Source organism: Gossypium raimondii, chromosome 13 (assembly GCF_025698545.1).
Source record: "Gossypium raimondii isolate GPD5lz chromosome 13, ASM2569854v1, whole genome shotgun sequence".
NCBI lineage: Eukaryota > Viridiplantae > Streptophyta > Magnoliopsida > Malvales > Malvaceae > Gossypium > Gossypium raimondii.
This window is the reverse complement of record NC_068577.1, coordinates 52008962-52034633: the sequence shown is the minus strand read 5'-3', so window position 1 is coordinate 52034633 and position 25672 is coordinate 52008962. Positions and strand designations below refer to the sequence as shown.

General features: G+C 34.0%; 1 protein-coding gene and 2 pseudogenes across 1 annotated transcript; 1 reads left to right on the top strand and 2 right to left on the bottom strand.

Moving 5' to 3' along the window:
- The first annotated feature begins 6055 nt into the window (after window positions 1-6055).
- Window positions 6056-6937, top strand: LOC105781683 (uncharacterized). Its single transcript, XM_012606198.1, has one exon. It carries the CDS (start codon window positions 6056-6058, stop codon window positions 6935-6937), a length of 882 nt encoding a protein of 293 aa, XP_012461652.1.
- A 7345-nt stretch (window positions 6938-14282) lies between these two features.
- On the bottom strand, window positions 14283-17310 carry LOC105784394 (uncharacterized; annotated as a pseudogene).
- Window positions 17311-22688: 5378 nt separating this feature from the next.
- Window positions 22689-24017, bottom strand: LOC105781682 (aspartic proteinase CDR1-like; annotated as a pseudogene).
- Window positions 24018-25672: the final 1655 nt, after the last annotated feature.

The following is a 25672-nucleotide window of genomic DNA, read 5'->3' as shown; positions in this document are numbered from 1 at the left end:
TTTTGTTGCAACATTGTAGTATACTGGCCAGCTTCAACAACATTGCAATTCATTCCTTCATATATGACACATGATATCTAATCAAGCATTAAAGACCAACTCAAAGGATAAATAATATCTAATCATGAAAGCACTTCACAATTTAGAAGTTGTAACAAAGAGATTAGTCGAAGGGGAATTCCCAAGGATGTTCGGTGACAAAGGAATTCTTCGTACACTTCATTCATAGTTGGCTAGGACATCAGTTGCGAATATAAGCAAGTGAACACCAGAGTAGCAATGTGAACAAAGATTTTGTGCAACTAGTTGTCTTCTCGAAAGTGGTAAACGATTGTCTAACAAATCAATTAGCTTAGCTTCATATTTACCAAAGAAGTTGACAATGACAACCATGATAACATTTCTTCAGGATTTTCTCCCATTAATGTTTCCAATGGCACTACTCCAAAACTATAAACATCACATTTTTCAATGATAATTATCGAATAGACAAGTTCTGCATACAACAAACCAGATAAAAAGAAAAACAATTATATGTTGAATTAATTTTATAAATTCAAAAAAAAAACAGTCATCAAATAAAGTAAAAAGGAAAAATCACCGATAGCTATATAACCACATGGGCCTATAGTAATGGTCTGATTGGACGAGTCAAGATCTAGCATTTTACCAGTTCCAAAGTCAGCTACAAAGGCCTCAAAGCTCGAGTTTAAAAGAACATTGTTACTTGATATATCTCAATGAACTATTGGACGGCTACAATCATAGTGCAAGTATGACAAAACATGCGCTACCTTTGATGATCTCCACTCTTTTTGTCCAATTCATTTCCACAGATTCCACTTCGTCTTATAAGTTGCAGAACAAACTCCCTTTACCCATGTATTTATAGATCAAAAACATGGACCATCGGTGCAGACAAAACCCAGCTTCATGATATTTTGATGTATTTCTGTTAGAAACTTGATCTCATTCCTGAAGCTCTTGTCAAAAGCTAGATTTTCAACTTCTAAACAATGTAGTTTCTTTGAGGCAACTACTTTACCACAAGGTAGTTGTGCTCTGTAAACACTTCCATAACCACCAGCTTCGATACAGTATCAAAAGTCGAAATCCACTGTTGCTGCAACAATATACTCGTATGCTATCTTTCCATCATAAATCATATGGAACACAAGTCCCCGTAACTCAATTTCTACCTTCACTGTTAAAAAAATATTACAAAAATTGGGGTGAATATTTCTATTACTTGAAGAGTATCGTAATTTAAAAGTGAAGAAAAGATTGTAAATGTGAAAATTTAAATATGCTAAATATCACCTCTAAAGAATCTAGTTAAGCTAATTTGGATTTTAAGTGAAATTTTGAGAAACGCTAAGATTGAGCCAAATGGGAGTAGAATTCCAAAGTCATTAGATTTGTTATTTATAGCCTAAATGGGGGTAGGTAGGACAAGCTAAACTAGGAAAGCAATCTCTATCAATTTGCTTTAATTTCCAAGTTTGTTTTAGATTTAGTTTTGATTTAATACACTAAAGCTATTAACTTATAAATAATTATAAGTACATACGATTATGATCTTGTGATCCAAAACTACAACCTGAAGAAAATATCTATAATCACACAGGTTTTAAACTTACCGCAATAAAATGTGTTAGAGATGGACGAAATTGTAATCAGCCCAATTTGTCCAGGCCCAATATGCAGTTCATTTACAAAATAAATAAACCTACGAGCCCAATTCTAAAAAAAACTAATGGCCCAAACATTATGGCCCAACACCCTAAAATTTTAGAAAACCCTAGTCCCCTTGCACCGCTGCCTCCATGTGCGGTGTTAGCACGCCCACCGCCCAAGGCCTGGTCCTCTTACACCAAAATGGAAGCTTTCTGTCTCCGTTGACTTCGCCAGGACCTGCAAACGAAACAAAAAGACGAAAAAGAAGGCAGAGACAGAACACAAGAAACAATAACGAAAGTGAAATAGAATAGTAGTATTGTTTTCGGCTATAAAAGCCGAATCAAACAAATGCAAAAAGGGGATCGATTCAAAAATAAAAAAACAGAGAATCGAATATTGAAAGAAAAATTCAATAAAAAGCCCGAAAGGTTTTTACTTTCCATTTTTTCCTCCACTTAATCTTTTGATTTTTTTGTGGTATTTTGTTTTTATTACATTTGCATATACAAAAAAGTAAAACAAACAGGAAAAGAGAGTCAAACTGACCTATTTTCAAGTCTCCGAAGCCGTGGACGGCCGAGGAAGTCACCTCCGAGGATAGGCGGCTGAAAACTGAAAGGTTTCTTGAGCTTTTGGGGCTTTTTGGTTAATATTTTGGGGATTTTAAACACGGATTCGGGCTTAGGAGGTGTGAAAAGGCTATATCTAAAGTTTTCCCTTTTTAAGAATCACAGCGTCTGTGTGTGGCCGTCGTCGGTGGCTTGGCATGGTAGATGGTCATACCTTTGGCTGGGCTCTGGGAAGTGAATGGGGGGCTAGAGAGGTTTTTCTGGTTTTTTGTTTTAAAGAAGGGAGAAATGAAAAAATTTGAATAAATTTTGCTTTTATAGCACAAATAAAACGTCATTTCACCTGGGGTTTTTGCGCCAAAACGATGCCGTTTTGGGCGACCCGCGCGCGACCCGACTCGCACCCAGGGATCCGCGTGTTTTCTTTTAACATGGGAGAATATCCCTCTTGGTCCTTCCGCATTTTACACTTGTTTCAATTAGATCTTTTTGATTGTTTTTATTTCTTTCAATTAAGCCTGATAATTTTATTTTCATCACATTTCAGTCCCTAATGGAACTATGCGTTTTGGAGGATGGGATTATTTCCCATTCACCCCTCCTCGTCATCCGCGTGTTCAATTTGATATTTTTATCTTTTATTTACTCCCGATCTTGCCCCTGGGATTTTGTTTATTTTTAATTTAGTCCTTCCTTATCATTAAACTAATTAAGTTATTATTATTATTATTATTATTATTATTATTATTATTGTATTAGTTCATTCATTTATTTACCCTTTTTTACATATTATTTTATTTTATTATGGATTATTATTTTAATTCTTTTATCATATATCATGTCTAATTTCATAATATATTAGTTTATGTTTTTATATTAATTCAATATTTTCTATATATTTTAATGACTTTATTTTATAATACATTTTAAGAAATTTTATTTGAATATACTTCTATGTTTTTAAAAATCAATAATATTTTTATACAATACTATCATATGTATACCTACTTATATATTTTTATACTTTATAATTTATATATATACACATACACATACGTATTTTTCTAATATATATATATATATATATATATATATATATATGAATATATACCTACTTACATATTTTTATATATGCTTTGCAATTTGCATACGTAACTATATATATATTTACTTACACATTTTCTTTTCATAAATATATATATATACATATTTATATATTCTATATATTTTTGCATATACCTTTTATATATTTTCATATCCTATAATTCATGCATGTATATATTTTTATATGTTCTACGATTCATATTTATATTTTGTCCACGTTCCTTTTAATTATTTCTCCACGTTTTCATCATTATTTTAAAAAGGAATGTTTTAATTTTATTCGCTTATATGCTTGTTATCTTGTATGTTATTGATTTGTACTTTTTATTTATCTTATTTTGTTACTATTGCTCGTATTATTTTTATATCATCGTATTCATTTTTGTTTTATTACGAATATTGACACCGTGTTTCATTTCTACTATTTCGTGTTAGATTAATTTTATTCAATGCATAAATTATGACTTTTGAATAAGCAAAATCTCGTGTTTAGATTCGAAAAGATCGTGTCCTAACTTACTGGGCATGATCCCTTTTTTAAATCCGAGATAGCTAAAAATCTTCTAAATAAGTAAATTTTGGCATTCATTCGCTCATCAAGAATTCAAGACATTGTGTCCTAATTTACTAGACATAAGTCTCTTTCTCGATTAACGTAACATATGCCATTTTCTTGAAAATTTTCAAACATTTAAATAAAGGATCGTATTTTTAAATCTCTTTAAAGTTTTCAATCTTCGACACTAAGACATTAATTAATCAACTAGGTACCAATTTTGGGCGTTACAAGGGTGCTAATCCTTTCTCGTACGTAACCGACTCCCGAACCTGTTTTTCTAAATTTTGTGGACCAAAATCGTTGTTTTAATAAAATTAAACCGTTTATTAAAAACAACCACTTTTCAAGGTGGCCCGATCACACCTTATCAAAAAATATTGGTGGCGACTATTATACTTGTTTTCATTTTCGAAATCCAAGTCGACCCCGTTTTATCAAAAAAATGGTGTCAACAGCTTGGCGACTCCGCTAGGGACTTAAATAAGAGAGTCAAGCCATGTGTTGATTATTTCTTGTCTTTTTGTCGAAATTTGATAATTTGGTTTAAAATCACGATCCTTTCGTTGCGTTTCATTTTTGTAGTTTGTACCATTTTGTTATGTATGCTTTATTAGATCGAGTCTCGATATATTTTTCGACATGTTGCATTTGCATAAACCATTTGATTTACCCTTTTAAGTGGGAGTAAGAAACTACGCCTTCATGAGGTTTTCACCTCCGCATGGGATAGTGAATCGCTTCCGGGATACATCTGTACCTATGTCTTCGTGAGATTTTCATCTTCGCATGGCCATAGGAAAATGTATTCGCCTGAACTGAACTTGGTCCGTATGAGCCTATAATGGGTGAGGATCGAGGAATCTGCTGGTTCAGGTACCCTTACTTTAGAGCCAAACTACATATAGTGAACCCTAGTTGCCCACCTTAGGAATAATTACACCAAACCCTAGTGGTCACCCGAATAGGTGCTCTATATGTTTCTTTCTTACTTACTTTTTCTTTGTACTAACCCGTTTCATTTTGTTTTGGTTATGATTGCATTGCATTTTCATCTTATAAAAGAGGTGTTAATTCAAATTTGATTGTCAAATAGAAAAGCTTGTCATGGGAAAACGAATTTCTTGATGAAATGGAATATAATCCGACTACCCGAATATGGTCTGATTAAACACAATGAGCGAAGGCTAAAAGTTCGTGAAGGAATATACGACTATGCTTCACTACCTAAGGATTCAAACCGGCAAAGATTATTCGAGAGTTGTCACGTCTCAAAGAAACTAAAGAGTGTTGCGGGGTTATCAATGGATCGTGGCTTGGATCAAACAAAAAGGAGATAGTAGAGACAAATTTTGGAAAATTCACAAGATTTGATCCTAGCATCCGTATATGAAGAAAAAGATCAATGTCTTCGCCTAGAATATGAGGGCAAAGCCACGTATATAATCCGTTTTATGTAAAGAAATTTGTCTTCTAGAAAATTTGTTCTAATGGAACTGAATTCAGAATCAATACCTTTCTTTCTTTTTGCATTCATTCCATGCATTTGCATTACATTGCATCATATGCATTAGATTTTCACAAAAGGACACTAATTAGGTAAAATTATTTCAGTTAATTTCAAAACCAATCTACCAACGAACATCTCTACGGTACCCGCCGCAAAACTAGAACAATGTATCAAAGATTAGAAAGATTGGAACAATCGTAAAAAGAGATGCAAGATCAGATGCAGAAAAAATTAGCTAAAATGCAGCAAGACATGGAAGAGTCTCAAAGAAAATTATTGAGCCCATTAACACAGTTAATGGCTGGGGTGCATGATAAAGGGAAGAGTCCTATGGTCAATTCTGGAGATGATCAAGAAGACGCTGCATATCCTCACGGTTTCACCCCAATCAGTGTCCAGGCCCAACTAGACGCGCATTTACAAAGGGCACACGCTACTAACAGACCCCAACAATATTAGACCGGTACCTCGGTACCAATAAATTACCTGACAAGTTTAGATTCCAATCCAGGGAACAATCTAATCAATCCCGTAATTCCTGATCTAGACGAAATGGCAGAAATAGAAAAAGAAAGGGTAGAACTGCCAAAGTAACTCGAAGATTGGTACTGGTGGTTAGAAGAAAAACTCAAAGTAATGGAGAATGCTGATTACCATTACGAGGTTGATGCCAAGGATCTAAGTTTGGTCCCAGATCTAATACTCCCACCGAAATTCAAGGCTCCGGAATTCGAAAAATATAATGGGACTAGTTGTCCTGAAGCTCACATCACGATGTTCTGTGGAAGAATGACAGGATATGTTGATAATGATCAACTGTTAATTCATTGCTTCCAGGATAGTCTGATTGGGTTGGCTGCCAAATGGTACAACCAGTTGAGCCGTGTCAATATCTGCTCATGGAAGGACTTGGTACAGGCTTTCATGAAGCAATATGGCCACGTAACAGACATGGCAGCTGATAGAATTACACTACAAAACATGGAAAAGAAGCAAAGTGAGAGCTTCAGGAAATATGCCCAAAGGTGGAGAGAGATAGCGACACAAGTCCAGCCACCTCTTCTGGAGAAAAAAACCACGATGCTTTTCATCAACACTCTGAAAGCCCCATTCATTAACCACATGTTGGAAAGCGCTACCATGAGCTTCTCAGATATGGTAATGTCTAGCGAGATGATTGAAAACGACATAAGAAGTGGGAGGATAGATGCGGGGGAAAGTGTCAAAGGATCAACCCCAAAGAACAAAGAAAATGAAGTGGGCAACCTGAGCTTGTATAATAAAGGGTATTCTAAATCGGTCACAGTAGGCCAGCCAATGACGGTAGCTGCTAGTTATCGAGGCCCCTCAAGGCAAGAATCCAACTCGAGGCCAAATACAGAAATACTTCAGTTCACATCCATCCCAATGACGTATAAAGATTTCTATCAGAATCTGTTTAATGTGCATGTAGTAGCTCCGTTCTACTTAGAACCCATGCAACCTCCGTTCCTGAAATGGTATGAAGCGAACGCCTAATGCGAATACCACGTGGAAATGATAGGACACTCAATTGAAAACTGCACTACATTTAAAAAGTTAGTTGAAAGGTTCATTAAGATGGGCATCGTAAAATTTGACGACCCATCTAGGCCTAATGTGGCAGGAAATCCATTACCCAGTCATTCAGACCCAGGGGTAAACGCGATAATTGAGAATGGAGGGAGGGAAGAAAGCCAAAACCAATGTTGCAGAAGTAAAAACCCCACTAAAATGGGTTTTGAAACAAATGATAGACATGGGATTAACCATTCAAAATTTGGAGAAGAGATCAAAAGGGATTAGGAGCTACTGTGAGTTCCACACTGAAGAAGGCCATGAAATCCAGGAGTGCGCTGAATTCAAAACCTTGGTGAAAAGTCTAATAGATAATAAAGAGTTAGAATTCTTTGAAGAAGTCAAAGGCCGGAAGGAATGTTGGGAAATTTGAATGTTAACACCGTATTCGAAGAAGGAGCTGGGGAAGATAATTTATGAGGCATCTGCCCTTAACACACTTGGAAATGTTTTGCACAATGGGACTGTGGAAGAGATCCCTGTATTTTTTAGACCTAATTCGGAGTAATTTCCAAAACATGCTTATTGCTCTAGGCCTAGGAGCAATAAGAATCCTTTTGTGAGATAGGCTTATGTTCAATATCTTTATTTCAATAAAATGCATCTTTGTTCCTCACTTCGAGAAAGCATTCTTTTATTGTTTCCATTTCATTCATAATTACACTATACAGATAAATATTCTTGATTCTTTTATTCTTTGAGTCTTCCTTCGTCCCTAGAACAGGTCTTCAGATATCAATGATATGAGCGACACTGTTATTAACTCAGAATCTACTTTTGAGCAAGATATGTGTCCAGAGGAACCTCAGGACTTTGAAGACGACCAAGACTGTGGTTTATCTCCTGATTTGTTAAGGATGGTAGAACAAGTCGAGAAACAAATCCTACCTTACAAAGAATCAATAGAAGCCATGGCCTTCCTTAATGTGGGGATGGATGCCATCGAGCTGATCACGCCGAGAGATTCTAGTGGTCATTAACACATCTTTATGGTCGTCGATTACTTCATTAAGTGGGTAGAAGCTGCTTCATATGCTAATGTCACGAAGTCAACAGTCAACAAATTCTTGAAAATCATATGTCAGTATGGAATGCCAAAAAGAGATCATATTAGACCATGTATTGAATTTAAACAACGGCACGACATCAGAAGTTTGCAGTCTGTTCAAGATTAACACCATGTCGCCCCAAAATGAACAGTTCAGTGGAGAAAAAAAACCTCTACCGGGGCAACTCATTTCTCATTGGTATATGGAATAGAGGCAGTTTTACCCATCGAAGTTGATATTCCTTCCCTTCGAATCTTGTCAGAGCTGAAGTTGGATGAAGCAGAATGGATCCAGACCTGATATGATCAGTTAAATTTGATTGAAAAGAAAAGGTTGAAAACTATCCGTCATGGTCAAATGTACCAAAAGCGAATGATGCGAGCTCACCAAAAAAGGTTCGCCCTAGAGAATTCCATAAGGGAGACCTGATATCGAAGAAGATCCTTCCTATACAAAAGGACTTTAGAAGAAAGTGGATGCCAAACTGGAAAGGACCTTATGTGGAAGGCCTTATCTAAAAAAGCGTCGATATTGACCAAGATGGATGGCAAGAACTTGCCTAATCTTGAGAATTCTGATTCAAGTAATAAATACTTCACTTGGAAAAAAGAAACGAAAAGAAAAAAAAAGAAAAGAAGAACAAAAAGAAAAGAAAAGCCAAGGTGAAAACTCACAAAGGGCGCCTTGAGACCAAAGAGGTTTTGAATTGAAAACCCAGGAATGGACAGTTCAAATATTGATCGAAGGTGGGGCATACGGTAGTCTTGTCCTCTCCGAATTAATAAGAATGAGAGATTCTACATCTTGGGGCATCAAGAAAGTCTTCTAGGACTTCTAAACACATATCAAGTTCAAAAAGGTCCTCAAGAAGTTTGGGGCAGAGAAGCTCGTGCTACGATATCTGGGGCACCTATTTCCATTTTATTCATTTTTGCATTTTTGAAAAAATACGCCATATTGATTAATTTATTCTCATTTTGTATTCTGGCAGAATTTTCTATCTTGATTGATTCATTCATTTCGAGCTTTGCTCTCAACAAAATTTCATCTTGTCCATTTTGATAATATTTTTCAAGCGTTTTTCATTGAAATAAAGATTGTTGGACTGATAATATTCTAGCAAAAGAAGTTTTGCATATTACTCTGGAAGCTTCTAAATAGTACGAGAACCTGAAATAGGGCTATTGTTTAGAACAAACCAACTTAAGGGTTAGAAGCATTAAAAAAAATCTATATTGTGACTATTCCTTTGATTTTTCTGTCAAAGATACCGGCTGCACAAGAAGACATTAGTGATAGAACCTTGATGAACAGTGAGTAATGACAACCTAAGCATTAAAAATGGATCATTCTCATGACATTCTACAAATATCATACATATACATCTAGTTAGGAGCATTTGATTCATTCTAATCATGACATCCCAAACACTAGGCATAAATAGGTCCATGAAATAGATTTTCCAGGTCATGTTCCCCAGAGAATAGATCAATGAACTTACCCATACCCCTGAAGTTGAAATGGGATGGATTAAAGTCATCACACCTGTCCTATCTCCCTGAGCAGCAGCGGAGTAGGTCGAGGATTGTAGGTCTTGTCTTCCTGTACCGGTAGGGAAACAAATTTAAGCCACCAGCTTTATCTCCCTGATCAGCAGTTGAGTAGGTCGAAGATTACAAATCTTATCTCCCTAAGCAGTAGTGGAGTAGATCGAAGACGACGAATCTTATTTTTCCAAGGTAGTAGGGAAGCAGATTTAAGCCACCAGTCCTATCTCCCTGAGCAGCAGTGGAGTAGGTCAAAGATTACAGATCTTATCTCCCTAAGCAGTAGTGGAGCAGATCGAAGACGGCGAATCTTATTTTCCCAATGTAGTAGGGAAGCAGATTTAAGCCACCAGTCCTATCTCCCTGAGTAGCAGTGGAGTAGGTTAAAGATTGCAGATCCTATCCCCCTAAGCAGTAGTGGAGTAGATCGAAGATGGCAAATCTTATCTTCCCAAGGTAGTAGGGAAGCAGATTTAAGCCACCAGCCTTATCTCCCTGAGCTGCAGTGGAGTAGGTTGAATATTGCAGATCTTATCTCCCTAAGCAGTAGTGGAGCAGATCAGAGACGAAGAATCTTATCTTCTCAAGGTAGTAGGGAAGCAGATTTAAGCCACCAGCCTTATCTCCCTGAGCAGCAGTGGAGTAGGTCGAAGATTACAGATCTTATCTCCCTAAGCAGTAGTAGAGCAGATCGAAAGTGCCAGCCTTATCTCCCTAAGCAGCAGTGGAGTAGGTTAAAGATCACAGATCTTATCTCCCTAAGCAGTAGTGGAGCAGATCGAAAGCGCCAGCCTTATCTCCTTGAGCAGCAGTGGAGTAGGTTAAAGATCGCAAATCCTGTCTCCCTAAGCAGTAGTGGAGCAGATTAAATAGCGAATCTTATTCTCCCAAGGTAGTAGGGAAGCAGATTTAAACCACTAGTCTTATCCCCCTGAAGTTGTAGTAGGGCAGATTGAAGCTACTAATTCCATCTCCCTGAAGTTGCAGTGGAGCGGATTAAAACCAAAGATCTTATCTCTCTGAAGTTGCAGTGGAGCAGACAAAAGCCAATCCTATCTCCCTGAAGTTGCAGTGGAGCGGATTAAAACCACAGATCTTATCTCTCTGAAGTTGCAGTAGAGATGATTGCATCCAGTCTTATCTCCCTGAAGTTGCAGTGGAGCAGACAGAAGTCAATCATATCTCCCTGAAGTTGTAGTAAAGAGGATTAAAACCACAGATCTTATCTCTCTGAAGTTGTAATAGAGCAGACCGCATCCAGTCTTATCTCTCTGAAGTTGCAGTGGAACAGATTAAAAACATGGATCTTATCTCTCTGAAGTTGCAGTAGAGCAGATCGCATCCAGTCTTATCTCTTTGAAGTTGCAGTGGAGCAGACAGAAGAAACCAATCCTATTTCCCTGAAGTTGCAGTGGAGCAGATTAAAAACCACAGATCTTATCTCTCTGAAGTTGCAGTAGAGCAGATCATATCCAGTCTTATCTCCCTAAAGTTGAAGTGGAGTAAACTAAAACCACAAATCTTATCCCCTGAAGTTGCGGCAGAGTGGATTGAAGCTACAAGTCGTATCTCTCTGAAATGCAGTGGAGTGGATCGAAGCAACAAGACCCAGTGGACTGGAATGAGGCTACTTGAAGAAAAAGTGACCAAAGAAGTCAAGATTTGGCGAGACCGGGCAAAATTGGTCTTTCTGAGTCTTTGCTCTGTTCTCGTTACACGACAACGAGCAAAGAGGGACAGCTGTAATCAACCCAATTTGCACGGGCCCAATATCCAGTCCATTTACAAAATAAATAAACCTACGAGCCCAATTGTAAAAAAAACTAATGGCCCAACCGTTATGGCCCAACACCCAAAAATTTTAGAAAACCCTAGTCCCCTTGCACCGTTGCCTCCATGTGTGGTGTCAGCACGCCCACCGCCCAAGGCCTGGTCCTCTTACACCAAAATGGAAGCTTTCCATCTCCGTTGACTTCGCCAGGACCTGCAAATGAAACAAAAAGACGAAAAAGAAGGCAGAATCAAACAAATGTAAAAAGGGGACCGATTCAAACAGTAACGAAAGTGAAATAGAACAGTAGCATTGTTTTCGGCTATAAAAGCCGAATCAAACAAATGTAAAAAGGGGACCGATTCAAAAATAAAAAATAGAGAATCGCATATTGAAAGAAAATTTCAATAGAAAGCCCGAAAGGTTTTTACTTTCCATTTTTTCCTCCGCTTAATCTTTTGATTTTTTTTGTGTTATTTTGTTTTTATTACAATTACATATACAAAAAAGTAAAACAAACAGGAAAAGAGAGTCAAACTAACCTATATTCGGGTCTCCGAAGCCGTGGACGGCCGAGGAAGTCACCTCCGAGGATAGGCGGCCGAAAATCGGAAGGTTTCTTGAGCTTTTGGGGCTTTTTGGTTAATATTTTGGGGATTTTAAACACGGATTCAGGCTTAGGAGGTTAGAAAAGGCTAGATCTAAAGTTTTCCCCTTTTCCGGCAATCGCGTATGACGGCGCCGTCGCCGGTGGCCGACGGAAGACACAGTGGCCGATGGTTGTACCTTTGGCCGGGCTCTGGGGAGTGAATGGGGGGGCTAGAGAGGTTTTCTGGTTTTTTGTTTTAAAGAAGGGAGAAATGAAAAATTTTGAATAAATTTTTGCTTTTATAGCACAAATAAAACGTCATTTCACCTGGGGGTTTTTGCGCCAAAACGACGCCGTTTTGGGCGACCCGCGAGCGACCCGACCCGCACCCAAGGATCCGCGTGTTTTCTTTTAAAATGGGAGAATATCCCTCTTGGTCCTTCCGCGTTTTACACTTGTTTCAATTAGATTCGTTTGATTGTTTTTATTTCTTTCAATTAAGCCTGATAATTTTATTTTCATCACATTTCAGTCCCTAATGGAACTATGCGTTTTGGAGGATGGGATTATTTCCCATTCACCCCTCCTTGTCATCCGCCGGTTCAATTTGATATTTTTATCTTTTATTTACTCCCGATCTTGCCCCTAAGATTTTGTTTATTTTTATTTAGTCCTTCCTTATCATTAAACTAATTAAGTTATTATTATTATTATTATTATTATTATTATTATTATTATATTAGTTCATTCATTTATTTACCTTTTTTTACATATTATTTTATTTTATTATGGATTATTATTTTAATTCTTTTATCATATATCATGTCTAATTTCATAATATATTAGTTTATGTTTTTATATTAATTCAATATTGTCTATATATTTTAATGACTTTATTTTATAATACATTTTAAGAAATTTTATTTGAATATACTTCTATGTTTTTAAAAATCAATAATATTTTTATACAATACTATCATATGTATACCTACTTATATATTTTTATACTTTATAATTTATATATATACACACATACACATACGTATTTTTATAAATTATATATATATATATATATGAATATATACCTACTTACATATTTTTATATATGCTTTGCAATTTGCGTACGTAACTATATATATATTTACTTACACATTTTCTTTTCATAAATATATATATATACATATTTATATATTCTATATATTTTAGCTTATACCTTTTATATATTTTCATATCCTATAATTCATGCATGTATATATTTTTATATGTTCTACGATTCATATTTATATTTTGTCCACGTTCCTTCTAATTATTTCTCCACGTTTTCATCATTATTTTAAAAAGGGAATGTTTTAATTTTATTCGCTTATATGCTTGTTATCTTATATGTTATTGATTTGTACTTTTTATTTATCTTATTTTTGTTGCTATTGCTCATATTATTTTTACATCATCGTATTCAATTTTGTTTTGTTACGAATATTGACACCGTGTTTCATTTCTACTATTTCGTGTTAGATTAATTTTATTCAATGCATAAATTATGACTTTTGAATAAGTAAAATCTCGTGTTTAGATTCGAGAAGGTCGTACCCTAACTTACTGGGTTTCGATTTTCAAAATAAATCTAAATACACGAATATTTTTGAACTCAAGTTTTAAACGATCTCGGGAAATTAAGAAAAGATTATGTCCTAACTTACTGGGCATGATCCCTTTTTTAAATCCGAGATAGCTAAAAATCTTCTAAATAAGTAAATTTTGGCATTCATTCGCGCATTGGGAATTCAAGACATTGTGTCCTAATTTACTGGACATAAGTCTCTTTCTCGATTAACGTGAAATATGCCATTTTCTCGAAAATTTTCAAACATTTCAATAAAGGATCGTATTTTTAAATCTCTTTAAAGTTTTTAATCTTCGACACTAAGACATTAATTAATCAACTAGGTATCAAATTTGGACGTTACAATGGTACTAATCCTTCCTCGTATGTAACCGACTCCCGAACCCGTTTTTCTAAATTTCATGGATCAAAATCATTGTTTTAATAAAATTAAATCGTTTATTAAAAACAACAACTTTTCAAGGTGGCTCGATCACACCTTATCAAAAAAGATTGGTGGCGACTCCCATACTCGTTTTCATTTTCAAAATCCAAGTTGACCCCGTTTTATCAAAAAAATAGTGTCGATGACAACCATGATAACATTTCTGTAGGATTTTTTCCCATTAATGTTTCCAATGGCACTACTCCAAAACTATAAACATCAACAATCATCGTATAGACAAGTTCTGCATACAACAAACCAGATAAAAAGAAAAACAATTATATGTTGCATTAATTTTATAAATTCAAAAAAAAAAAAGTCATCAAATAAAGTAAAAAGGAAAAATCACCGGTAGCTATATAACCACATGGGCCCACAGTAATGGTCTGATTGGATGAGTCAAGATCTAGCATTTTAGCAGTTCCAAAGTCAGCTACAAAGGCCTCAAAGCTCGAGTTTCTATTAGACGGCTACAATCATAGTGCAAGTATGACAAAACATGCGCTAGCCTTTGATGATCTCCACTCTTTTTGTCCAATTCATTTCCACAGATTCCACTTCGTCTTATAAGTTGCAGAACAAACTCACTTTATCCATGTATTTATAGATCAAAAACATGGACCATCGGTGTAGACAAAACCCAGCTTCACGATGTTTCGATGTTGTATTTCTGTTAGAAACTTGATCTCATTCCTGAAGCTCTTGTCAAAAGCTAGATTTTCAACTTCTAAACAATGTAGTTTCTTGGAGGCAACTACTTTACCACAAGGTAGTTGTGCTCTGTAAACACTTCCATAACCACCAACATCGATACAGTATCAAAAGTCGAAATCCACTGTTGCTGCAACAATATACTCGTATGCTATCTTTCCATCATAATTCCATATGGAACACAAATCCCCGTAACTCAATTTCTACCTTCACTGTTAAAAAAATATTTTAAAAAAATTGGGGTGAATATTTCTATTGCTTGAAGAGTATCGTAATTTAAAAGTGAAGAAAAGATTGTAAATGTTAAAATTTAAATATGCTAAAATCACCTCTAAAGAATCTAGTTAAGCTAATTTGGATTTTAAGTGAAATTTTGAGAAACGCTAAGATTGAGCCAAATGGGAGTAGAATTCCAAAGTCATTAGATTTGTTATTTATAGCCTAAATGGGGGTAGGTAGGACAAGCTAAACTAGGAAAGCAATCTCTATCAATTTGCTTTACTTTCCAACTATTTGTTTTAGATTTAGTTTTGATTTAATACACTAAAGCTATTAACTTATAAATAATTATAAGTAAATACGATTATGATCTTGTGATCCAAAAATACAACCTGAAGAAAATATCTATAATCACACAGGTTTTAAACTTACCGCAATAAAATGTGTTAGAGATGGACGATATAATACAGCTTTTCTCGGGTTAGGCGGCAAAGTAAAATCAGCAATATCTTAGGAGTGATTAAAGCGACTAGATCCTAAGGCTTCATTCTGACCACTTTTACCACCAGCTGACAGGTAGAAAGAACCACTGCGCTCCCATTCAAAGATTACTATATTCTCAGTGAAACTTTGGATTAATCTTAAGAGGAAAACAGATGTAACAATATCTTTCACTCAAACCCACACATCAAATCTCATGCTAAATATTTATTATGTCTTGCTTATTCCATGATATACTACTAATGATTTTGATTACCTCTTTCTTCCATAACTCAGAAGTTAACACCCCCCCCCCAAGGTCCAAAAAAAAAAAGTGAAAAGGAGCATATAAATAACTTCATCCTCATTAAATGCAATCTTATTTAAGGCACATCTATATTTCATTAGCTGTAGAAATGTAGCCCTGCAAAATTAAGCATGCATGGTTACGTCATAAAGACCTGGAAAGTCCTCTTGCATTCATCAACCAACACCTTCAGCTGATTAACTAATTGATGCACCATTTCTCTCCAGTTTAGAACCAAACACACCATCAAAAACCTAGCTGGAAACCTCAATTGCTTATTTGGAAGATTGAAATCCTGAAATGATTCCTCTTTGAAATACTCCCTTGTCAAAATCGCCTCGTAGAAGATACATGCCTCAGACAAGTAACTCACTTCACTTGTTCACATATATTGTCCATAATAAAGTTGAGCAATTCGCGATGCAATCTCACCAATCTCCCATCTCATAAGCCCTCCTTCAACTAGCTTCTGCCGATTTTCCGGCTGAAACCCCCACAACTGAGCGTATGAATACCTTGTAAAAGTATGTATCGTACCTATGAAGTAGAACACCAAAAATGCCAAGTTCATTAATGAATTGTCTTTCAATTAATGTTCCACAAATTATAGTTCCATTTACACAATAAAAGAACCACACTATTTCAAGTAACTTAAGTTCTCTTCGATTATCTGTTTGAAGACTTATCGTAAATAATTCCCAACAGGCAAAAGGAAGTGGTAAAAGTAAATTCATAATTAATTAAAAAGGAATGACAAAAATGCAATATCAATTCAACATAATTATTCAAAATATATATTTTGTTATCAGAAAAAAGTTAGAACTTCAAATTTTAGTTGTTTGAATCATAATTCAGTTTCGCATCCAAATGCATTCTTGCTTTCTGTTTCAGGAAAGAGAAACGAAAAGGCAAAATTAACAACCAAATCGAACCTTCAAAAATAAAGGAAAACGAAAATAAGTTTGCATAATCCAATAATTTGGTTTAACATCCTAAATAAACCATTCTTGAAAATAGATTTTATAATTTTTTTTTTCTATCCAATTAAATTATTTACCTTTAAAATTGCAGAAAAATCAAAGAATTAAAAACTACAGAATCCTAATTCCCAAACGACGATAAAAGTAAAGAAGAGTTTCACAAAAAAAATTATATATATTATACCTGTTGCGCTCATAGTACGGCAAGTCTCTGATCTTCGAAAATTTCTTATCAGCTTTATCAACTAAAGTCCAATACCTCTCGCTCACCGGAATATTGCTACTACTGGTATTGTTGTTCATCTGCTGCTGCGACATTTCCTTCTCTTAGTTTTCTTTGGACTTATGAATGCGCTCCGTCGGCTTTCTCACATGGCCGCTACCCCAACTCTCTCCGGCCGAATTGGAGGTCTTACTTACTGAGGGTTACCTTGAAATTTGAGAGAAATAAAGATGGACGAATCTAGAATTTGATCAAAAGAATAGAGGAGTTGAGAAGCTTTTTGGTTAAGTTTTTTTGTTAGTGGGCAACTATGAATATTTTGGCTTAATTATCTGCTAAAGATTCAGTATCTGGTAATGAATTTATATCATGTTTTTATCTTTCTTTTCTTGTAAGCTGAAAATTCATGGAAGCAATTCTAAATAATTCTCAACTGCATTATTGATGTTAAAAAAAGAAAGTTGAAAGATGGATTACTAATTTTGATTTGCATTATAGCTGTTAGAAAAAGAAAGTTGAAAGGTGGATTACTCATTTTGATCTGCATTATTGTTATTAAAACACAAGTTGAACGCTACTTCTTTGCTACCTTGGCCCAACCCCCTTTCAGGTTAGATATGTTACTCAAATTTGAGTATATGTCCAGCATGAATATGTTCAATTTCTTCAAGTGTCATCAAATCCTCGTACTCATGTTTGATTATGCATCAGACGTAGGTACTTGAAGAAAAATGAATAGTGAGAGTAACATAGCTAGTTAGAATGTTATACAAGTAATTGATTTGGTGACAGGTTCTGAATGTTACTGGTGTATATATTCTTCTGGGTAAATTATTAAAACAGTCACTTTTTTTCAGCTTACATTTGAGTCACTTATGTTTGAACTGTTACATTTTAGCCACTTACGTTTTCGCGTTGCAACATTTTAGTCATTGAGCTATTAATTTTTGTTAACGGTGTAACAGTAAGCTGACGTGGCACGTTAAATCATCATTTCAAACAAAAAATTTAGGTTAATTTATGCAACTGGCCTCATATTTTTTCATTTTGAGCAATTTAATTTTTTTATGTTCTTTTAAGTTTTCTTCATTTTTTTTCTTTGTTGTTCATTCTCTTCTGCTTCTCCCTCTGTTTTCCTCCCTTCCCCATTTCTTTTAACGTAGTTTTTCTATGTTTTTCATTTGTTAAAACTAGTCCTTATACTTTTATTTTTTAAAAACAATTTAATTTTTTCGAGTGATGCGAGCTTGTGGATTAGTTTTAATCAATGGAAAACATAAAAAAAAAACACTACGTTAAAAGAAATGAAGAAGGGAAGAAAACAGAGGAAGAAGTAGAAGAGAATGAATTAAAAAAGTTAAAAGAACATATCTCAATTTAATACCATCAAGGTATTTGCATCTAGCTTAGTATATAAAAATCATATCTCAATTTAATATCAATGTCTCAGTATTAATCCAATACATATTCAAAATATCATTTTTACATTTTAACTTTTATTAACCAAATTGGATATAATAACAGACACTCGAATCAATCCACCATCACACCAAATACACATCAAAGTGCTAATTGATCATTAAATGCACTAATCTTACCAACCATACCAAAATACACTCATACCCTTAAGGTATTTGAACTGGTGATATGTTCTCGACCCCTAGGGTATTAGAGAACTATTGCAATATATATGGGCATAGCATTAAATCTCCCATCTATCAGTATGGAGCCTATGACATGCCAACTATACCCTTGACTTTATTCAACAATGTTAATAGAGAAAGTTTCATCATTAATAATCATATCACACCATTAAACATATATATATATTCATTCAACCAATTGATCATAAATTACTTAATCAAGTATAGACGTACCTGTCAAACACATTTGTATTGATAATTAACCATTCCCGAACATATATCAGATCAAACATACATATTTAATTAATTAATGAGCTTGAGTTATGAAAGCACAAACTAAAATATCTATTCGTTGACGACTTTAGATATCCCTTTGTCTCGGGCAAAATTAAATTTGAATACGGACAATTCATTAATCACACAATTCAAGCACAATTTAACATATTAAATGTAGAATGTTTTATTCGATTTAATTACTATATACCCTAATATTCAAAACACTCATTTCTCACAGTTTGCTTGATCGAATTTAAAGCTAAATTAGTAAATATAGTACAAAGACTTCCAATAACCATTATTTATTATGAAACCTCAATGTTTCCATTTCTTATGATTAAATCCTTAATACATATATACTTAATCAAATAATCCAAATTTAATACAAGCTTAATTTAATACTTTTCACTATAATCTTTAACATATTCTACTATAATCCAAACTAATTTTAACATGCATGGATTTGAATTTCTAATTACCTAATTTTCTCAAGCTTCCATCAATGAAAAACCATATTAAAACTTATAAATTCACTAAATTGAAAAATGGGTTAGCTATGAAATTTAAGAGAAAACATGATGAATTACCTTGTTTATTGATGACCGAATGAAGAAATGAGTTTGACTTCTCTTTCTATTTTATTTTTTCAATCAGTTTGTAGTGGAGAAATAAGATGAACATATGCTCTCTCTCCCCACTTAAATGTATGTATGTATACTTTTAATTATTAAAGTTTTTAGTGTCTGATGGTTTACTTAATTATAATGCTAAGTAGTGGAAGATGATGGCACATTAGTAATTTATCATGTGTCATAAATTATAAATGGTTTAATTACTACTATAACCTTAGTTTATTTGCCATTTAAGGCACTTTTCAAATTAAAATCAACTTCCTTTCATTTAAGTCATTAATCGATTTAGCCCTTGTACTATTTTTATTAATTGATTTAATTCAGTAACACTTAATTATTCGACCTCATATCCATCCTGACTCGTAAATTATTCTATTTTAAGTATTGGCTATCTTAACTTAATTAATTCGATCCAAATATCAAATATTAACTATAAATGTATTAGTATGAATTTTTACTATAGAAAGAATTATTCAGATGAATTTAGGGTGGGTTCTGTAACGCATAAGTAACGAAATCTTGCATTTGATCAAGGTTGAATATATATGGATAAAAGTTAAAATCTCATAGTTTTAGAGTCAAAATTGGACGGGCACGACGCGTGAAAATATGATACCAATATATCAACTTATCAAAATTTTGTATAAAAATATAAAACTATTAAAAATAAAAGAACAAATTGTATTAGGATGGTCCTAAAAGCATAATTTTTAGTTACCAATAAAATAATGACACGTCATAAAATTTTAAAGATAACAAAGTATTCTCATGCGCTCATCTATATCTAATATCTTCTCCAACTTAACTTAACTTAAATTAAATTACTTAAAATAATTATTTTTTAAATTATGAACAAATATTTCTTCTTCTTTTGCAAATTTTAATCATTCTGCTATTTTTCATAAGTTATTTTTAAAAAAAAATTAGTAATTTTTGTGCAATCTTTTCCATGTCATTAACACATAATTTTGGTGATTATTTTACCCTGAACCCCAAACCTAAAATCTCAAATCTTAAACTCAAACCTTAAACCCTGAGGTTTAGGGTTTGTGATTTAAGATTTAGGATTCGGGTTTGAGTTTTGGGTTTAGGGTTCAATGCTTATGTTTAGGGTTTAACGGTTTGGGCTTTAAGGTTTTGGTTTAAGGTTCAAGGGTTTAGGGTTATGAGTTTGGGGGTTAGGATTCAGGTTCATAATTGAAAGTGTTTAATGTTATAGGTACGAGTTTAGAGTTTGGGTTTAAGGTTTAGGGTTTATAGTTTAGGGTTTGAGATTCTAGATTTATGGTTTATGTTCATATGTTCGAGTTTAAGGTTTGAGCTTTTATGTTTTGGGTTTAGGGTTCAAGATTCTATATTTAGGGTTTAGAGTTTAGGGTTTAAGGTTCAAGATTTTAGATTTAAGGTTTAGGGTTCAAGATTCAATGTTATGGGTTTGAGTTTAAGTTTGTGTTTAAGGTTTTAGGGTTTAGGGTTCAAGATTCAATGTTATGGGTTTGAGTTTAAGTTTGTGTTTAAGGTTTTAGGGTTTATGGTTTATGGTTTATGATTTTTTTATTTTTTGTTTAGGGTTTGAGATTCTAAATTTATGGTTTATGATTTATGGTTAATTTTAAAGTTTTGGTTTATGGTTTATCGTTTGAGTTTAGGTTTGGGTTCAAGGTTTTAGATTCTATATTCTAGATTTAAGATTTAGGTTTATTGGTTTGTGTTTATGGTTTATGATTATAGTGTTCAGGGTTTAATGGCTTAAGTTATAAGTTTGAGTTTATTGTTCAAGCTCCTTAGTTTGAGGTTCAGGATTTGAGATTTTAATTTTACAGTTTAGGGTTATAAGTTTGAGTGTAAAGCTTATGGTTTAGGGTTTAGGGTTTAAGATTTTAGATTTAAGGTTTAGAGTTTATGGTTTAAGGTTTAGGATTCAAGGTTATAATTTTGAGGGTTTAGTGCATATGCTTAATAATTTTAAGGTTTGTGTTTAGTATTTAAAGGTTTAGGGTTGTGTTCAAATTTAAGGTTTTATGTTTACGATTAGGATTTAAGGTTTAAGAGTTTAAGGTTTTATGTTCGTATTTAGGGTTTGGGCTTCTAAATTTTATGTTAATGGTTTGTGATTCTAGATTTAGGATTTAGGATTCAAGGTTATGGGTTCAAGTTTAGGGTTCTTGCTTCTTGATTTTGGGTTTAGGGTTCGAGAATTTTGTTTTAGTGTTTAAGGTTTATGGTTTTGGGTTAGATTTTAGGGTTTGGGTTCTAAGTTTTTAGTTTATGGTTCGAGATTCTAGATTTAGGATTTAGGGTAAAAATGATATATCAAAATTATATTGGTAAATTATTTACCCTAAACCTTAAACCCTAAACATTAATTCTAAAACTCTAAACCTTAAAACCTTAAACCCTAAAATCATAAACACTAAACCCTAAACCCAAACTTGTACCTGATAACTCGTAATCCCAAACCTTTAAGCCTTTAAGCACGAACCCAAAACCCAAAACACTTGAACCATAAACCTAAACCTTGAATCTCAAACCCAAAACTTAAACCCTAAGTCTCGAGATTTTGGGTTTAAGGTTTAAGATTCAGAATTCGAGTTCAATGCTTGGGATTTTAGGTTTGGGGTTCAAGGTATATAATTACCAAAATTATGTGTTAATAACAAGTAAAAACTTTTACAAAAAATACTAATTTTTTTTAAAAAAAATTGCCTGCACAAAAATAAAAAATATTAACTTATGGAAAAAAAATAAAATGATTAAATTTTGCAAAAGAGGAAAAGATGTTTGTTTATAAGTTGAAAAATAATTATTTTAAGTAATTTAATTAAAGTTAAATTAAATTAGAGAAGATGTTATATATAGATGAGTGTATAATAATACTTTATCATCTTTAAAACTTTATGAGGTGTCACTATTTTATTTGTGCCTAAAACTACACTTTTAAGATTATCTTAATATAATTTATTTCCTTAAAAAAAACCAATACAAGTACGTATACAATATAGATACATGGATAGTCAAGAATAATGATAAATCGATGATGCTTCTTTTTTCTTTTAACTTCTTGTCTTGAATTGTACATAATTTGTTGAAGAGAGAATTAATTAAAATAAAATTAGGTTGTTGTGCAAAAGATAAAAAAAATAGCAATACTAATTATTTTTAGTTCCAATAATTTGCAACAATCTGCAGAAAAATTACTTAACTGCACTGTGTTGGCTTAAAAGACACGGCCTGATTTTCAATATCGTAACCAACCAAGAAGTTCATTTGAGCCAAGGTACCATAGATTGCTAGTCCTTGAAAGCTACTGAAATTAAAGCACGAGATGCCTTCGGAAACTAATAGGAAGGTGTTCAACGGGCTCAACTTCACGTCGGCGTTGCGGAAATGCATTGTGATGTTTGGAACTCTGAGTTCATCGGTTCGATTAGCTTCATAGCAAAGTCTCAGACTCTCAATCGGTGCATCAATGCGTTTCGCATCAATCTTTCTGGCCACTGATGCGTCCAACTTTGAGTAAAAGCCTTGTGGAAAGAGTGTCAATGTAGTTCCCGAATCGATTATAATGTTTCCCTCCGATGTTCCTAAGGAAGAGCCTGTGAATTCGAGTTTATCATCGTCAACACTGATTGCTTCGAGGGTAAGAAAATAGAAGACTTCAGGGGGTTTTTTTATCAAAGGAGTTGAAACAACGCCAGAGCCTGAAACAACAGCATTGGTTCCGAAGTTTATTTGGCTGATTCCGGATTCCGAAGAAAATGGCACCAAACAATATGAGAATTTCCCAGAAATTAAAGAACTCATTTGGGAAATAAGCGAAACAGCTCCACCTCCAAGGCCAATGATGCCTGATCCTTTCTCACTGAAGCTACCTTCATTGTTATGGCCGCATCCGATGATAGTTTTTGGAAGCGTGATAGTCGGTCCGCCAGTTGAGGATCCTAGGGTTATTGTATCAATGGCAAGATCTCCATTTGAGAACGATTTATCTCCATAAGAGATTGAATATAAACAAGTATCATTTTCTTCAATGGAACAAGAATGTTCGGGAAATGTTTGGCATTGCCTTGACGAACAAGGCAGCTTTCTGTAAGTATATGAAGATTTGGGGTCGAAAAGTGGAGCATCTTATTTGTAACAATGGGCACAAGGGTGGCATTGAGTCCAAATAAGATCACTTCCAGTATCAGCAATGGCCAGAATCTCAAATGGTGGTGTACCGATCGATATGTTCATCAAGTACACCCCTTGGTTGGATCTGATATCGGATTGAGCACCAGTTTTCGAGATGTAAGTCGGAGCAAAGCGATTCAGACGAACAACGGACCGCCGCAAGGCATTGATTGTTCGTTCTGATGTAGTTTCTAATTGGTTGAAGAAAGGGGACTTGGGGGAATCTCGGTGGATCAGTTCAAGACTAAATCCGCCCCTTTGAGCTTCTACCCAAGAGCGATTAGGAAGAAAATAACAACAAATCATGGTTGCAAAGGCAATGTAAAAGATAAAATGATCATTTTTAGCAGCCATGGTTGAAAGAGACAGTGAAGATTGGAGCAAGTATTATATAAATCCGTAGACTTGATCAAATAATTTCATGTCAGAGTTGACACTTGAATGTGGATATAAATATTCAAGTCATCTAGTATTTTTGTTTAGCCCCGAAAAAGAAGAAGCAGATACTTTACAAGCTAAAAGACTAATACGAAAAGAAGAAGAAGAAATCTATCTAAGGTGTGTTAATTTGATTGATTGACGCTAGACCATGCTTAATAGGAAAATCTATACAATAATTTCTATGTCATTCGTATTGCCAATTTGACTACTATTTGGATTTATCAAATCCCAATATTTATTTTCAATACCAAAATTGATATTGTTTCCTATTCTAAGCAGATCCTTATAGCAAATATTAGGAAAAAACAAAGTAAACTACATGTCATCCTAAAATAGTGTTTTTATTTTGGTTATTATAATTGTTTTGTCAATTTAATCATTCTAATTAAAATGATTACTCGAATTGATCACTGCTATTAAAAGATTGGATCAGTACTACCGTTAAAGGTTATGTTAATCCATTTAACATATTCCTAACGTGATATTTTTTTGACTTTTGACTAAAATTAAGGATCTCTACAATTAGTCCAAAATATGTTTTTGTTTTAAACATGAATAAATCAATGGAGGTATGATCAACATTTGAATTCTCTTTAAGAAGAAAGAATTCAACAATGATGATCACGAACCATGATTATTGTCCCACCTTTTCCGATAAGGCCACCTACTAGCATAATACCCCCTTGTCACCTTACCGCCAATAACAACCATGACCATAACCAGATTCCAAGAGGAAAATAAACCAGAAATTATGTTCATACCAGGCTTTGTATGAAATGGCCAATGTATCTACATTTGAAAAAGTCAAGGTTAATGGGAAAAAAAAGAACTACAATAGCATATTTCCATTGATAGTTTCAGTGGTAAACATACAAGATAGAGATCAACATAGTCAAGTTGGAAGGTCTTCCAGAGTTCTGGTCATTGCCTTTAGGACGTTGTCAGGTGCATGATCACAACACCTTTCAAAAAAAAAAAAAAGGGAAAATAAAAATGGAATTGAATTCATCTTTAACCTGAATTTAAAATCTGGGGTTTTACTTTTACCATAGTTTTGATGTGATAAATATTTCATTGCGCTTTACCACTTCTGAGGAGAACAGTCCCTTCAAAGCAAGCCCCATCTACATTTTCAAGTGATATTTGTGAACAAATTGGTATATTAAATTATAAAAAACCCAAAAATGAAAATGGAAAATTTTACCTTTTTCATTATCATAAACATGGGCACAGTCGAAGCGTCGATAACCAGCCAGCACAATTTCTAGTATGAGTATAATTCAGGTTCATTTTCCTTTCAGAATCTGATTATGGTCGTGATAGTCAAAGATATATAGTAGGGTGGTCGATGGTGTTATGTTGACAAGTGAATTTATAAAAAAAGATGAGGTCATGATTCGTAGTCACTCCCGTTTGAATTTTTTAATTTTAAAGAGGATTCAAATGTTGATGATGCTACGATTAAATCTCATATTGCAAATAAACCACAAAAAGTATTTTGGACTAATTAGGTTCCTAGTTTTAGTTAAAAGAAAAGAAAATATCATGTCGGAATCCGTTAATGGATT

Bases quoted from the DNA above. Each gene is read 5' to 3' on its own strand.
- LOC105781683 (XM_012606198.1), top strand. From the start codon at position 6,056: ATGGAGAATGCTGATTACCATTACGAGGTTGATGCCAAGGATCTAAGT.